The 17,253-nt window shown below is 40.0% G+C and overlaps 1 protein-coding gene across 1 annotated transcript; it reads right to left on the bottom strand.

The window, feature by feature from the left end:
- Positions 1–547: 547 nt before the first annotated feature.
- On the bottom strand, positions 548–9,557 carry LOC145640919 (chloroplast sensor kinase, chloroplastic-like). The gene is made up of 9 exons (XM_081692153.1): positions 8,974–9,557; positions 7,835–7,996; positions 7,432–7,728; positions 5,987–6,052; positions 5,807–5,875; positions 5,601–5,693; positions 2,213–2,439; positions 1,714–1,987; positions 548–1,043 (listed from the first exon to the last, which is right to left on the bottom strand). Exons 1-9 carry the CDS (start codon positions 9,415–9,417, stop codon positions 792–794), a joined length of 1,884 nt encoding a protein of 627 aa, XP_081548279.1. The 5' UTR covers positions 9,418–9,557; the 3' UTR covers positions 548–791.
- Between the last annotated feature and the right edge of the window lie 7,696 nt (positions 9,558–17,253).

The raw sequence follows: 17,253 nt of genomic DNA, 5'->3' as shown, positions 1-17,253 counted from the left end.
TTATTGAATCAAATCATGATTTATATGTAATTGTTTGATTACAAGTGATAATTCTTCTGTAATTTCCATATAAAGAAGATATTGTTTCTATATTGGGAAGATGTCTCAATATTATATACTGTATATTAATTAACTTATAATCCTATGATTCACAAACTCTTCAAAAAGGCTGATGTACAGATTATAAGTAAAGTTCCTCTAATCACAATCTTATCTAAACATTGAATACAATTAAAAAGTCAAACAAAAGGTATAAATAAAAAAAAAAAAAAAAAAAAGTCAAACAAAAGAATATAAATTTTCAAATATGGCCAATACAACATGCTGGTTTCAAAAAAAAAAAATGCTAAGAAGATTAACAGTCATCAATGATCCAATCCAAAATTTGACCAATTGGTGATTCTGTCAAACTTTCTTTTCAGTTTACCTGAGTATTTATCTTTCTAGTTAATTTGAAATTTTTTTAACCTAAAAATAGTTCTCATGCGACTGTTAATTTTGGACGGAGGAAATAACATTGTACAAAAGACTAAGAGATAATGTTCCGTAGTAATAATGTCCGAAATTAATTTATAGGTGTCTCATCGTCTGTAATTACAATATTTTCTAGTAGATTTATAGCAAACAAAAAATACATTTCCTGATGCAGTCAAAGTAAAGATGGGGTTTGTATTTACAGGTTGCAGAAGCTGGTTTCTAATTGAGAAAATATAACACAATGTGAGGACAGAGGACTATACAACAAATAGTGGGTTTCATAAATAAGGGAGCAACCAAACCCTATTATGTGGTTATGCCCCATCAGCTGCAGGACTGTGATTGTATGGAGTCGAAGAAGGAAGCCAAATTTCAACTCGGGTTCCACCTGTTCCAAGAGCAGCATCTGTGTTCCGGGGAGAGATGACACGGACGACACAGCCATAGCTCTCAAGTATCTCTCGTGCTACTGTGAGGCCGGCAACAAAGTTCCATGTCATGTTGTCCTCCATCATTTGATCAGAAAAAAGTTCTGCTCCAAATGGTGTAAGTGAATGCATCTGTGTCTGTAAATTAACCAAAAAAAAAAAAAGAAGAAAAACAGGAAATAAAGAGTATTAAGGCAGGCAAAGCTGATGCTAGTATAAATTCTCCAAGCTAAGCAAGCTGATCATCATTATAAGCATCCAAATGCTGACTTAATGTAATGACAGAAAGTGCTACATTTGGCAGATATCAATAACGATAGATAAGATAATTAGAGAGCTCAAAGTCTAATACATCCATGTCAGAACTTATTGTATTTAGAGAACTGACCCACTCATATCCTGATCAAATTTGGATTGAGCCTCAACATAAGAATAGCATACATTGTGTAAGAACTCAGAAGTAAATTGGATTGAGCTTCTACATAAGAATAGCATACATCGTGAGTGTTAAAAATTTCATTGAAGCAGGGATATGAACAAATTATTTGGATTTTGAGTCATCTTTGAAATCAAAGTGGAGCTCTGAAGATGAACTTCAATTAGGACATACTAGTAATATTTACACACAGAGTATTATATTTTTGAATGTCTGGAAAAAGTTGTAGCCTTGTTGGTTTTATAAAATATCCTAAGATTAACTGAGAGTGGGATTTTTTAAGTAACATTGTGACATATGCTTAATTATGAGGGATTGGGACAGTGTGACTTTTTCCAGGGAAGTGTGTTAAAATTAAAGAGATGATCTTACCATGTAGTGCATATCTGGACCATCATCATCAATCACAACAAGAGCACCACCTGCAGGTGCTCCTATAGAGACGATTTCAACTTTTCCCCCAACATGTGTGCGCAATAGTGCACCCTCTATTAGATTACTGAGGGCCTGACGCAGTGCAGGTTCTTCTATAGCCACTGGCAAGTATTGGGAGAATTCACATAATTCCAATCTACGCTTCTGGTTTAGAGCAAGAGGCTGTGCAGCTCCAACCAAATCCACCACTATATCAGAAACATTGCACGGTCTTCCTAACAAGAGCAAAGAGTATAAGAAAACAGAAAACTTGTGACAAACACGAGAACAATAGTAGGCACTAGAAAATGTCCGCATTATCTCCCATATAGAGTACTTAACAGAAAGGCTGCATTGATTGAATGCAACAGCTCAGCAAAACACTTCACAGTGGCCAAGCTTGAAAACCTTGGCCAAGTGGGTTGGAAAAAAAAAAAAAAATTGCCCCTACGTGTACCTGATGCTATGCTGTTGTACAGGTGCTAGTGCCAATGGTGGCATTGGCATCTCTAAATCTTTGATTGCCAAACTTAAAGAACGTTGCTGATCAGAGTCTCTTATCTTATCAGCAGGTGGGTGAGTTGGCACATCCTTTGGTAGTTTAAATGTTCTCATTTCAGGTTGAGCATAACTTGAGCCATCCATTTTTTTCAATGATTCTTCATTGAATCTCATTATGTTAGCCTGTACAGATATAAACGATGCAGTGAGATGATTCAGAAAAACAGAATGGTCCAAAAGGATAACAGGAAATTGCTTTTGTTGACGTATACATAAGCTGAATAATGACTATATATGCAACGAGAAAAGAAACCACAGCAACATAAGAAGCCTTAACGCCAATGATGAGGTCGGCTACACAAGAATTGAAATTAAAAAAAAAAAAAAAAAAAAAGAAGAAGAATGCATAGAAATATAAAGCTGGTTCCAACAATACAGCTTCTGTTTCAAGAACTTCACACTTTTAAATATCATAACTGTTTCAGTTTTAAGAAACACGAGGATAGGTATAACTTGCCCACAAGGAATTAAATTATCCTCCAACAGCAGACAGAAATCTAAGCAAAGCGCTTCCAACACATAAATAATTAACCAATCAAAAAACAAATCTCAAAGAACCAAGGAAATGATCACATGCAGGTTTATACAACTTATTTTACTTGGTAAATTATAAGTCAAGTTAGACAGTTTTCAAAGGACATAAGTTCTACACAAGACAAGGCTGGGAAAGAAAAAAGTTCCATTAAAAAGCCCTTTAAAAATCCACAATATAATTAAGAGGCCTGTACATTAGATAAATAGAGAAGCCTGAGTGCCCGACCCATTAGACGTGACTTGTAAAAAAAGAAATCCCAAACCCATGCCGTTAAGGTTTCTTCTTCTTCTCTCCATAACACCATGTTGACTTCATTTCTTATTTAGAATCCAATCAAACCAGCCCTTCCCAAAAGCAACCCAGCCAACAAGCACCCAGGCAAATGATCTAATCCTAGAAACCGCCGTATAGAATGTTGAAGGAACCCAATTGATAATAGAGCAATATGATGACAATCTAGAAATACTTCAAAAAATTGCACATGTAGAATCTATATACCAGCAGAATGCGTCTTCCTTTGGACATGAATGTTAAGAAAGAACCCTTGGCAATGGAGAGTATCAAACCTGAACCCCAGATGAAAACAACGGTGCCCGGGGGGGGGGGGGGGGGGTGGGGGGGTGTTTGATAATGGATGCTTCAGTTTCTATTCCCTAATTGCTTTAGGTAAGAAATGCAAAAAACTGATATTTGAATCCCCAAATGTGTACACATGTGGGTCAAACGTAGGAAATGGGGAGAGAAAATTCTCACCGAAGCCTATTGTGATGGATTAGCTACCATTAAGACTGTATACAGGAGGGGGAGGGCAACGGAAAGTCGGCAACAGAAGCAGGGGCAAGAAACAAATAGCAGAAGAGGACAATGATATCTAATGTTCCACTAGAGAGTGTGGCTGTGTAGCAACCTGAACTCTGATGTTTTGATACTTAAGCCAGAGCAGGACCAATTTCACTAATTGGAAGCTAGGTTATGTTTGTAGTAGTATGCTGTAATGGATCACCATTGAGGGTCAGCAGTCAAGAAGCAACCGATGAGAAAGGGACAGCAGAAGCAAAAGAAAAGGAAAAACAAGCAACAAGCCTTAACAATGTCTAATTATGGGTTTGCCATTTTAGCTAAGGGTCACATGTATCCATCTTTAGTCTTAGATGTCTTGAGTATATATAGGGTAGTAAACTTAGTAGTGGGGATATCCAGAAAATTTGAGTGAACATCTTGAGAGACTTGTAGCCTCAAGCTACTAGAGAGATTTGTAGCCTAAAGCTACTAAGAGATTCATAACCTCAAGTTATGGCTATCCTTGTGTAATCCAATTTTAATCAATCAAATGTTCAAGCTTTCAGCCTTAAATTAATATTACTTGTGATTAATTAAATCAGTAGAATTCAGTCTATAACATATGCCTTAGTATATAAGAAGTTAGCTTATGCAGTAGTTGTCAAGTGTAAATTGTATGAAATGTTTTTGTAAGAGACTAGCAACCTAAAGTTGCCTACTCATAAAGGCATTAAGCCACCATCTGTCTTTTTTTTACTTTCAATCAATCAAACTACCAGCTTCCATCTTTATTTCCTTATTTCCATAGCATAAATATTCATCAGTAACGCTAGTCCATTACACCTATAAAGTTACTCATTCAATTAGTAATAAGTTTTGAGTTGGGGCCTCATTGGGTATTTGAACGTTTAAATCTCCTCCAACATGGACACGGGCTTGCACATCCCAACGATATTTACAATCTGGAGATATAAATGTAAATGGTAAAGATAGTTTTAGAGCCAAGTTAGAAACTAGCACGTATAAAATTTTGAGCTTCTCATCATGGAGACCCATTTAGTTCAAAATAAAGGGAATATTAGTATATTATGTGAGGATAAAGGTTAAAAAAACCCATATATGTGCACATATGTGAGTCCCACTCACTCACACATTAAAATAGACTTTTTTTTAAAAAAAACAAAAACAAAAATACTACCCAATACGCTTAAGATATTACTCCTCCCATTTCCAACTGGTTTTAAATAGAGATTGCATGAACATGTACATTACCTAAAAGGATACAACACTGCCGTTAAGGTAACACTAACAGACTAGGTAACATGTTAGATTAACAAAATTTGTAATCTCACAAGTTTTTAATAATGTTTACCAAGCAATTTCATAGTCTAGCAAAGAGGGAAAAAGATATCACTCCAAAAAACATGCTAGCTCCATCATCAAGTACTCACAACTTCAAAAGATTTCAGTCTCATAATCACCAAAGATCACCTTCATATAATGTTGGTTCTACACAACTTGCTGCTGCTGCATATTTCTGCAGTATTTCTTACATTTAGGAGGCCCAAAAGCCTCAAACATCCCCTTCTACAAACGTTCACATCTATTATCAGCATAATTCACTACTGGAAAAGAGACCTATATGGCTATATCACAATGTTCTAGGCAAATAATATATCTGGCAACCTTTTATGTAAGCCTAATTCCAGTCATCAATTTTATTCTGTGCTTAATAACAATGTTTCTAAACTAGAAATGCTTTCTTATAAAGGAAACTGGAAAGAAACTAGCAAAGCCAATCCTTAACACTATAAATTAGCAGGTTCATCAATTTTAAGAGTCCAGTTTTTGTTCTTCCTCATCCAAGGAAGAGTGGAAGACCTCAATAAGGTACAAATCCAAAGGTAGGCAAAGAGCTATATCAAAAGTTGAATTAATATATTTGAAGGTCTTCAGAAAGAGAACAAACCTTTGTCAAGAGGACAGCATCCTGCAGCTGTTCCAAGGTGTCTCGTATATGATCTCCTTGGACCATTATGTCTTCAACAATGTCATGAGCAATCTAACATAACAAAGTCATCAGTTTAGCTAACATGGACAACTAAAAAGTGAACAATACGAGGTTAAATCTCCTAAAATTCATAAGATCAGGCCACAGGAGAAGATAAGGATCACCTCACTTCTCTTGATTTGAACTGCTAACAATTTAGATAGACTCCGTATGCTAGACAATGGTCCACGAATCTGATGATAATTGGATAAAACAGCACACATAATGAGTTCCAGAAGCCCTGTGGAGTCATACACAAGGAAGGCACTGAGCCACAAAAAAAAAATAAAAAAATGATACATTACTTGTTCAACAAGATTACTCATCCGGATGTTATTTTGCCAAGATGTCTGTTGAAGTAGCATTGCTTTCTAGAACAAAGAAAAAACAAGTTAAAGAAAGATCCTGCAAATAAATTAAAAGCTGGACTTATCAAAAAAGAAATCATAACCAATAATAGAAGCATCCATCATTCAAATTTAAAAACACGGTAGTGATTATAGTAATGGTCACAATATTATCTCTGTTCACTAATGGATTGCCATTGAAGTGGCACATTAACCACGGTATCAAAGTATTATACAATAAATATAAACACGGCAAAAAAGAGTCATTCATTTGATTATGGAAGTTAATACACCCCTCTTTGATATTGCTAGAGGAGCTTTGAAGAGTTTGAACCAACCCATGAGAGGGAGGACCTTTAAACACTTTTTATCTTTACATTATGTAAAACCAAGTCCCTACAAGAGTAAAGACCTTGCGCATACAATGTTGTACCCAAACATAATACGTGCTTGTTTGGTTAGTGTAGGAATGTAATTCCCATAGAAAGTTTTATATCACGGGAATTAATTTCCCTTTTGTAATTCATGGGAAAATGCCCAAACTAAACTTGGTAGACATAAGGGAAGTTCTAATTCCCATGAATTAACATAGGAATTTTAACTAACCAAGGGGGAGCTAGATAAATTATTTCCCATGATTAATGGGAATTACAAATCCTCAAGAATTTTAACTTCCCCCATTTTCCTTACTTTTGGTCAACCAAACACCGTGCCAAAACTCTAATTCATGTGAACTTGTGAAGCTAAAATTCCTATAATACATATGAAGTTAAAACTCCCTACATATTTTCCGACATACTTCGTACCAATCAGGCAATCAGTACCTAATTAGGTACCAAACTTTCTCAAGTGCTTATTCTCATATCATATCCTTATCCTAAGACATTTGTCAAAGCTCAAGGAGAAAAGCAATCAGCACATATCATACCAAGTTACCAACTGTCTTTACCCTAATAGAGAAGCATCCAATTGGCTTATAAGATAAATTATCTGCAAAAGATAAAATCTAATTATCTACATGCAATCGCGTGAATTAAAGCTAATAAAAGATATCTGCAGGAGCAACAGAAGCTTAAAACTTCTCCCAACAATACAATGTAAACAGGAATAGTATATTGATTGCAAGCAGCCCTGCAAACACTGTAAGCCCCACCACCACCCCTTTAATACTTATCATATCAGTTTCAAGCTACATGTCATATCATCAGCTTTATTGGATTCTGATGACAATTAAACCCACGTGGACTTAAAATTAATTTTAAAACAACTTGACAAAGAAGCGTATATCAAACGTGTAACTGATCTATAGAATTATATTGCATTGCTCAATGTTAATATAAACCACACAGACTAACATATGAGGTAGAAGTCAAAAAGGATGAAATCAAACAAAGATGAGCTACCTGATCCATAACATAAGCCGTAGCAAGGGAATGAGAAATATTAATAGCATTTAATCTCTGGTCAGCTGATAGATTGAAGCATGTCAGTGGATTTCCACCACATGATGGGATATCTGGCGCCTTCGAATCAAATTTAGGGGGCAATGCATAGCACTCTTCTGGGGATGGCAAATGAGAAGCATCATGAGGTCCCTTTTCAAGCTCAACACCAGGAAGTTCAGCAACCAAAAACCCGACAACAAATGGATGTCTGACCATTGGAAATACAACAGATCTACACTCAGGTATTGCCTCAGCCTACAACTCATAAGAAAGTTGAGTCCAAGATAAGTCAATGAAAGATCCCATGCTGAATGATTCAGAAAAAGCCCATTCAATTTGCACAATAAATTTAAAAGCCTACTTGCATGTTTGAAAGAGCAGCTTCAGCACCACGCAGCCCAGCTGGAACACTAAAATTACCAACTAAAATGACAATATCAGACCCATCCACTGTTGGATAAAATGTAACACGTCGAAGTTCTAAACGATCCATCACATAGCTACCAGCAGGCCTGACATAAACCTGCACAAATAAAAGGTATCAACTATCAGTACTCAACCATCGAAAAAAAAAAAAGAGAACTATCAGTATCCAAATACTCTGTAACTGCATTTTAAAAACCAAAAGGCAATATTCTAAGTTGAGTAAGAACCTTACATAATAACCAAGAAAAATAAAAATGTCTGTCCATATACTACTGATTACTAAACAAACTCTGCCATGCTCTCTTAGATTAGAAGATGTTGTAATAGACTAACTTTAGGAGGGCAATTTGGGAAGTCTAGTATTATTATTAGGTCCTGGTCCTTAGCTTTAGTATAAATAGATAGAGGGTAGAAAGAAGGAGGCATGAATTGGGTTATTGGAAATAAAGGGTTGCAACCTCAAGTTGCTAATAGGAGAGTTGTAGGCTAAACCTACTACCTTTGTAAGCTTTCAGCCATTATCAATCGAATTATCAAGCCTTTATCTTTATGTAATTGTTCTGTTAAATCAGAAATACTAAGCTAGGATATCAGTCCATTACAGATGTTTTCTTCAGTGTTTTATTTATTCAGATTTGGACCTTTAGCCCATTGTTGATACCCTATCATGATCAATAGTGAGCAGTAAGCTCAAAGGCAACATTAGGCAAGTTCCTTGTATCAACAAAACAATTAAAATGCCAAAGCATAAGAAACATGGGATGTTAAATATTGCAGGGTTGTTTGGTTGATAAAAACACTGAAAATAGACAAAATGGAGGACGTTGCTTAACTTGTATCCTCTGATTACAAGGAACTTCCTGTCCAAAAACAACATTTTACACTTATTCGGAAAAGAAACTACGGAATACACCTTAAAAGCAACTTATTTCCCACAAGATAAGTCGTTTAACTTCGTATGTTCAACCAAACGACCCTTTAAAACCCCAAATAAACCCGAGCAATCAATCAACTACTGCATTCTATTCTAAAATGGGCATCCTGCAAATTCTTAAAAAAAATTGAAAAACTTACAGAGAGAAGGGCACTGGGGTCAACAATCCTTCGGAAAAGGGTCAATTGATCAAGACAAAGCTTCTGAAAATCAGGGCTAGGTAGAATAATACCTTGAGATTTAGGGTCCCTCTCAATTTCCTGGGTAAATTCAATGGGAGAAGACGAAGCTTTGCGTATTACAGAAGCCAATGCCGAAGCAGAAGGGACCCACTCACCTCCTTCTTCCTCCTCTAAAATGGGGTTATTTACATACCTTAAAGTAGCAGTAGAAGTAGAAGAAGATGAAGAATTGGCCAAAAATGGCGATTTTTGGTGAATTGGGAAAAAAGAGTAGCATTTGAAGCAACAAATTTGGGGTTTTTGGGAATGATTATGGTGAAAAGGGTTGGAATTAGAGCAAAAGAAAGATGGATTGGAGAGAGAAGAATGTTGTGGAGGGATTGCAGAGAGAAGATGCATCATGTTTCCGGGTTACTGATTGATTGATTGTGTTGGTGTTGGTGTTGATGATGAGAAATGGGGTTTTAAATTAGTGGAAGGGAGAGTGATGATAAGAAATGGTGGTTGGTAACGAGTAACTACTTTCTTTTGCCTCAATTATCTAAGGCCTTGTGAAGTTATGAGATTGGTCTTTTTCGGGTTTAAGTTTAATATAGTTGGGCAGTGCGGGCCGTATCATGCGGCAGGGTACCAAATCAGCAAATGACAAAGTAACCCCCAGACAAAGTAATCTCAAGACAAAAGTAACCCCTAACTGACTTAGTGTCACGGTCCGAGTGATTCAACACCGGATCGTGCGGCGCGCTCTCGTCTTTTGGCGACAAGGGCGCAAGCCTAAAGCAAATGAGGTTCGTGAGCACACAGCAACACGGACCTACGGAGTCTTAAGAGGGCACACGAGAACAACGAGTGCGGAGTCGGGGCTTGTGACGGCCGATACTTCGAAGCGGGCACAAGCGGAACCGACTAAATGAGGGCGTCTCTAGGGTCTCTTGGTTTGGTGGGGGATGCTTTAAAACAAGGCAAGCACAATATCTATAAAGGCTTAAACAACACACAAGTCTTAAAGCAATAGCAACGGGGTAGAGAGCTTTGATTGAATAACCATTCGCTCCCTAAAGAGCTTTATATTGCATTAGTAGAGAATTACAAGTGAACGTTGAAATGAAAGTAACACAATAATTCTCCCAAGAGCCTAGAAAATAAAAAGAAAGACTAAAGAGATATTACATAAGGAAAAATACAAGGAAAATAAAGAAGAATACATAATAAAGAGGTTGGATTCTAACATCCTCCCCCACTTAAGTCGTCGACGTCCTCGTCGACTTACAAAATCTACAATAAGATCCTAGCAGCTTCAGTCTTCTGTTGTAGGGGTGGCTCTTGTCCTGGTTCTGATGTTGGCGCGGTAGCTGACGTTGCGGTTGCTGTCGTCGGGATCTGGATGGTAGGGTTTGAGACGACTAACGTGGAAGACGAGGTGAATCCTCATCCACGCAGGCGGTTCTACCTTGTATGCGTTCCTCCCAATCCGTTTAGTGATGCGGATGGGGCCTTCATATTTCCGAATTAGACGACGATCTCTTCCTCTTAGAAATTTCAGCTGTTCTGGTAAGACCTTCACCATCACCATGTCCCCAATAGCAAAATCTACTGGCCTTCTGTTTTGATCAGCCCATTTCTTCATCCGGCGCGATGCTCGCTCTAGGTAGGCTTTCGCAATGTCGGTGTTTTGCTTCCACTCTCTTGTAAAATCTCGAGCCTGAGCGCTCCTACCGCCCTCCCAGTCAGCCACTGTGTGCGGAAGAAGAGGTTGTTGACCCGTGACCAACTCAAAGGGGCTTTTGTTGGAAGAAGAACTCCTTTGAGCGTTGAAGCAAAGTTGTGCTACGTCCAAAAGTCTCACCCAATCTTTCTGGTTGGCGCTCACAAAGTGACGCAAGTATTCCTCAAAAAGCCCATTGAATTTCTGTCTTCCCATCAGATTGAGGGTGGTGGCTTGACGACATGTTGAGATCAGATCCCATCATTTGGAATAGCTCAGACCAGAATATGCTCGTGAATCTGGTAACCCTGTCGCTCACTATGCTCTTTGGTAATCCCCAGTACTTCACAATATGCTTAAAGAAGAGCGATGCCGTTTCTTCTACTCCACAAGCCTTTTTCAGGGGTACGAATGTTGCATTTTTGGAGAACCTGTCTATCACCACCATGATAGAAGAGAACTGGTCCACCTTCGGGAGGCCACTAATGAAGTCCATCGACACACTCTCCCAAGGTCGAGTGGGTACAGGAAGTGGTTCAAGGAGGCCCCCGGGCTTCTGTCTGTCAACCTTGTCTTGCTGGCACACAAGGCAAGTTTTGGTGTAGCTCATCACATCTTCCTTCATTCTTGGCCAGTAGTACCCCATCGCGAGTAGACTGAGGGTTCTCTGCCAACCTGGGTGTCCCGCCCACAGCGTATCATGGCATTATTTCAACAACATTTTCCTCAATCCTCCTGCTTTGGGGATGAAAAGCTTTGTACCTTTGGTGAAGATGAGGCCATCGTCCAACCAAAAGCGTCTAGTCTTCCCTTCTTCTATCATCCTTGTTATGGTTTTTGTCATGGGATCATCTGGGAGATAAGCACGAACTTGATCTCTAACGGATGTGGCAATGCTGCTTGCAGTCATTGGCGCTAACTTGTACATCGCAGCAAGATCGGCCCGCCTACTCAGGGCATCGGCCACTCTATTGCTGGATCCCGTTCTATAGGTGAACTCCACGTCGAACTCGGCTAAGTCCTCTTGCCACCGAGCTTGTTTTCCTGTCAGCTTGGGATGGGTGAGAAAGTGACTCGCCGCGGTGTTGTCTGTGCGGACGGTAAACTTTGATCCCAATAAGTAGTGCCTCCATCCTCTTAGGCAGTGCACAATGGCTAGTAGCTCCTTTTCTTGTGCCGCATACCTCCTCTCGGCATTATTCAGCTTCCTACTTTCGAAAGCAATAGGATGTCCTTCTTGGAGGAGCACTCCTCCTAAAGCAAAATCCGAAGCATCCGTCTCGACCACAAATGGTTTGGTGATGTCTGGAAGGGCAAGGATCGGCTCTTTCACCACTACTTCTTTCAATTTCTGGAAAGCTTCCTTCTGGGGCCCTGACCATTCCCAACGACTTTCTTTCCTCAATAGGTCGGTGAGGGGACTTGTGATCTCCGAGTTTCCCTTAATGAATCTTCTATAATAGTTCGCCAGTCCTAAAAAGGATCGCAACTCAGAGGGGTTCTTGGGATCCCGCCAATCGCGAACAGCACATATCTTCTTTGGGTCCATCCTCAATCGACCCTTCCCCACAAAGTGTCCAAGAAATCCGACTTCTTCTTGCGCAAAGGCACACTTTTCTCGTTTCACAAACAGGTGATGTTCTCTCAACTTCTCGAAGACCAATCTTAGGTGCTCGAGGTGCTCTTCCAAAGTCTTGCTGTAGACAACGATGTCATCGAGGTACACGACCACAAACTTGTCTAAGTACTCTCGGAATACTTGGTTCATCAGAGTACAGAACGTAGCAGGTGCATTCGTCAAGCCGAAGGGCATGACTACCATTCGTATTCCCCGTATCTCGTCACACAAGCAGTTTTTGGTTCATCTCCTTCGGCAATGCGAACTTGGTGGTAACCAGACTTCAAGTCTAACTTTGTAAAGTACACTGCATCCCCTAACTGATCGAACAAATCCGCCACCAAAGGGATAGGGTAGTGATTGCGCACCGTAACCTTATTTAATGCTCGGTAGTCGATGCACAATCGAAGACTTCCATCTTGTTTCTTCTGAAAAAGCACAGGGGCCCCATAAGGAGCCTTTGATGGGCGGATGAAGCCTGCCTCAAGCAAGTCCTCCAATTGTTTCCGGAGTTCGGCCAATTCCGGGGGAGCCATGTGATAAGGGCTTCGTGCTGGGGGTTTCGCCCCTGGAACCAGCTCGATCTCATGGTCCACCGTCCTTCTAGGTGGGAGAACTTTTGGTAGATCTTTCGGGAGGAGATCCTGGAACTCTGATAGTAGCTCGGCAACTGCAGGCGGAAGGTCTCCACTTGCTTCATCTTCCTTAGTGGAAAGTGTTGCTAGGAACGTGGGCTCGTTCCTCTTCAACCCCTTCTCCAATTGCATTGCTGAAAGGAGGGGCCCTTTCGGCCCTTTTCCAGGATCGCAGGTTCGGAGGATACATGGTTGCTGCCCGGGCACAAGAATAGATCTAAGGTGCGGCATCGGGACTGCCTTACTAGAGTGTAAGAAGTCCATGCCGAGCACCAAGCTGAAGTCGTCCATTGGCGCAACGGTAAAGTCCACCTGTCCGCTCCAATCTCCTAGCTTCATTGTTACCTTCTTGGCAACGCCGTGGATCGGTTTGGCAACTGAATTCACCGCTTTCATACTGCCTCCTTCTGGTAGGAGCTTCAACCCTAGTCTTTTTGCCTCCTTTTCTGAAATGAAGTTGTGGGTCGCACCTGTATCCACCATGGCTCGAGTCTCCTTTCCATTTGCCAACGCATTCACATACATTAACCCAGAGTTTTTAGGTTGGCCCTCAGAGACTTCTCTTCCCATAGCACACATCATGCGAATGGCCCCCAGTCTGGAATGTTCTCCTTCACTAGGTTCTACCTCATCGGCTTCTTCACCCTCGGGGTTTTCTAAGGACATGGAGGACAGTTTCTTTTGAAGATTGTCAATTTCTCCCTTGTGTCGACATTCAAACCACTTGTGCGGTCCTCGGCAAAGGATACATGTCAATGGCCTGGCTGCCGAAGACGAACTAGGGGTGCTTCCTCTACTAGAGAAGGAAGAAGCTCCACTCTTCCGAGAGTCTTCTCCCCCACTCCTGTTGTATCTATTTTTCGAGTTGTTGGAGCTCACTTGCGAACCATGTCCCGAGTTCCTAGGAGGGTTCGGTGTCGGCCCACTATTCCCTTTCTTCAAACTTTTCCCTTTCTATGACGAGTAGTCCATCAGCCTTTCAGCTGCAGCGATGTCTCCCGATAAAGTATCAATCTTCTGGCGCCAAATTTCTCTTTGGGCCCATTCCTTCAGACCACGCACAAAGTTGAATAGGCGATCTTCCTCGGACATATTGTGGATCTCCAACATGCACGCTGAAAACTCTTTGACATACTCCCGGATGGAACCCTTATGCTGCAAAGCAGCGAGCTTGGTGCGAGCAACAAACTCGATATTCTCGGGATAAAATTGGGCCATCAGTTCTTTCTTCAGATCCTCCCAAGTATCCACCGACGTCCTCTTAGCTTGGATGTCGGCGTACTTGGTGCGCCACCAAAGCTTTGCGTCATCCACCAAATACATAGTAGCGGTATCAACTTTTAACTCGTTCTCCAACTGACAGACCCGAAAGTATTGCTCCATGTCGAAAATGAAGTTATCAACTTCTTTTGAATCTCTCGTGCCATTGAAGGTCCGGGGCTTGGGAGGTTTTATCTTGGCACCTCCACTTCCCCCGAGCCCTCTCTGGGCACGCATTAAAGTTGCACATTTATCTTGTGCTTCATCAGCAACGCCTTGCACGAAGTTAAGTTGCTCCGTCAACCCATCCACGGTTGCAGCAAGCCTCTCCATTTGTTCGGCTTGTTTTATCACAATATCCTCGAGTTTGGGCAACCTTTCTTCGAGCATAGCCCACTGTTCGGACTTGCCTTCAAGCCAAGCAAGTCTTTCCTCGAATGTGTATTCATGCATCTCTCCTTCTTCTGCCATCTCTACGGCAAGCTTGGCTCTGATACCAAATTGTCACGGTCCGAGTGATTCAACACCGGATCGTGCGGCGCGCTCTCGTCTTTTGGCGACAAGGGCGCAAGCCTAAAGCAAATGAGGTTCGTGAGCACACAGCAATACGGACCTACGGAGTCTTAAGAGGGCACACGAGAACAACGAGTGCGGAGTCGGGGCTTGTGACGGCCGATACTTCGAAGCGGGCACAAGCGGAACCGACTAAATGAGGGCGTCTCTAGGGTCTCTTGGTTTGGTGGGGGATGCTTTAAAACAAGGCAAGCACAATATCTATAAAGGCTTAAACAACACACAAGTCTTAAAGCAATAGCAACGGGGTAGAGAGCTTTGATTGAATAACCATTCGCTCCCTAAAGAGCTTTATATTGCATTAGTAGAGAATTACAAGTGAAAGTTGAAATGAAAGTAACACAATAATTCTCCCAAGAGCCTAGAAAATAAAAAGAAAGACTAAAGAGATATTACATAAGGAAAAATACAAGGAAAATAAAGAAGAATACATAATAAAGAGGTTGGATTCTAACACTTAGTAACCCTTGACCAAATAACCCCTAACTGACCTAGTAACCCCTGATCTAGTAACCCCTAGTAACCCCTAGTAACCCCAAGTAACCCCCGACCTAGTAACCCCTAGTAACCCCTAACTGACCTAGTAACCTCAAGTAACCCCCGACCTAGTAACCCCTAACTGACCTAGTAACCCCAAGTAACCCCTGACTGCCGACCTAGTAACCCCTGACCTAGTAACCCCAAGTAACCCCTAACCGACCTAGTAACCCCTGACCGCCGACCTAGTAACCCCTGACTGGATCTAGTAACCCCTTACCCACCACCAACAAAAAAACTACCACCAACAACCACCACCAACGAACCACTACCAACCTAAACCACCAACGAAACCAGATCTAGAACCCAAAACCATGAAACCTCCACCACCCATCCACGAAACCACCACTACCCACCCACGAAACCACCACTATACACGAAAACAATTTGTTTTTCGTTCTTCAATTAAACAAAAAATTAAGTAATAAAATTTAACAACTTACAAGTTATATAATCAAAATCTTCAGCAAATAAGCTTGAATTCAACATAAAAGTCGTAGAACATAAATTTTCAAAAGTAAACCATTAATGAAGTTTGAAGAAATTTGGGCTAAGAAGATGACACCATTAATGAAGTTTAAAGAAAAAAGAGGAGAGAGGAATAAAATTGGGGGAAAAAGGAAAATGTTGTAGAAGATGAAAGAAGAACAGAGGAGAGAGAAATAAAATTGGGGAAAAAAAATGTTGTAGAAGATGGAAGAAGAAAAGAGGAGAGAGAAGAAAAATTAAAAAAAATATATGGCTGGCCGCACCGTACGGCCAACCGTATATGAAACTTTACTATTGTTGGGTTAATATAAAGGATAAAGATGATTATATCATCATTATTAGTTATTGTTTAGAATATGTAAATTCCTTGATTTACTCCTTAATTTTGATAGCCAAAGTATATCCCTTATAATTAGCTAATGTAGTCGTAGTTTGGTATGTTCAATGTTCTAATCTTGTACTATATATACTCGTGTATATTCATCAATATAATCCAGTTTTCCACTACTCATTCTTAATATCTTATCATGGTATCATGAGATTTTGATCCATCTTTTCTTGCTTCCGCTACTACCATGGTTACACTATCAAACCCTTTGTTGACGGCGACAAATGATGGTAACCATATCAAACTTTCTTCTCGGAAAGCTTCAAACCAAAATCACACTTTTCGCTCAACTCTTTTGTCGCCCCGTATTTCATATACCAAGAGATGCCATTGACATATTTTTTTTTTCTCCAAACCCCTTACACGAAGAAACAAACCTTTTTCGATATCTCGTAGTTTACCTACCATGTGTTACCATATACGAAATTCTCTCCAAAACCATTATGGAGAAACATAGCATTCCGTTCTAACCAGCATCTCCACCATTATAATTTTTCTATCTCGCCTTCAATGGTGGTGAAGGAACCTCTATATTTTTTTTCCTCCCATTTGTTGCAAGCATACACTAGCAAATTTATTTATTTTTTTTTTTTTAATTTTTTTTTAAATATTTTCAATCAATGGTTCATGTGTTTAAAAACCGTGAAAAGCACCCATTAAACAACTTCTTATTCTCTCTCTCTATATATATACTATCTTTTTACTTCTCCACGTAGCTCCTCCATCCAGGGAAAAAAAAAAAAAGCTCCTTTAATACACTTCCTTTTCTTTAAAAAAACCCTTCTAATGCTTCACTCCCTCTAAACCTTATTGGAGAATCACAATGCAATGCAATCTTTCTCACCACCACTTCAATTCCTACATTGAACAAGATTTGAGATATTATATCCAAGATCGGTCTCTCGTTTCGAGCGTCCATCTTGCGGGGGCGTATAAAGGATAAAGATTATTATATCATCATTATCATTATTAGTTATTGTTTAGAATATGTAAATCCCTTGATTTACTCCTTAATTTTGATTGTCAAAGTATA

Source organism: Chenopodium album, chromosome 1 (assembly GCF_948465745.1).
Source record: "Chenopodium album chromosome 1, dcCheAlbu1.1, whole genome shotgun sequence".
Taxonomy (NCBI): Eukaryota; Viridiplantae; Streptophyta; class Magnoliopsida; order Caryophyllales; family Amaranthaceae; genus Chenopodium; species Chenopodium album.
Note: the sequence above shows the minus strand (reverse complement) of the source record. Positions and strands in the feature narration are given on the sequence as shown.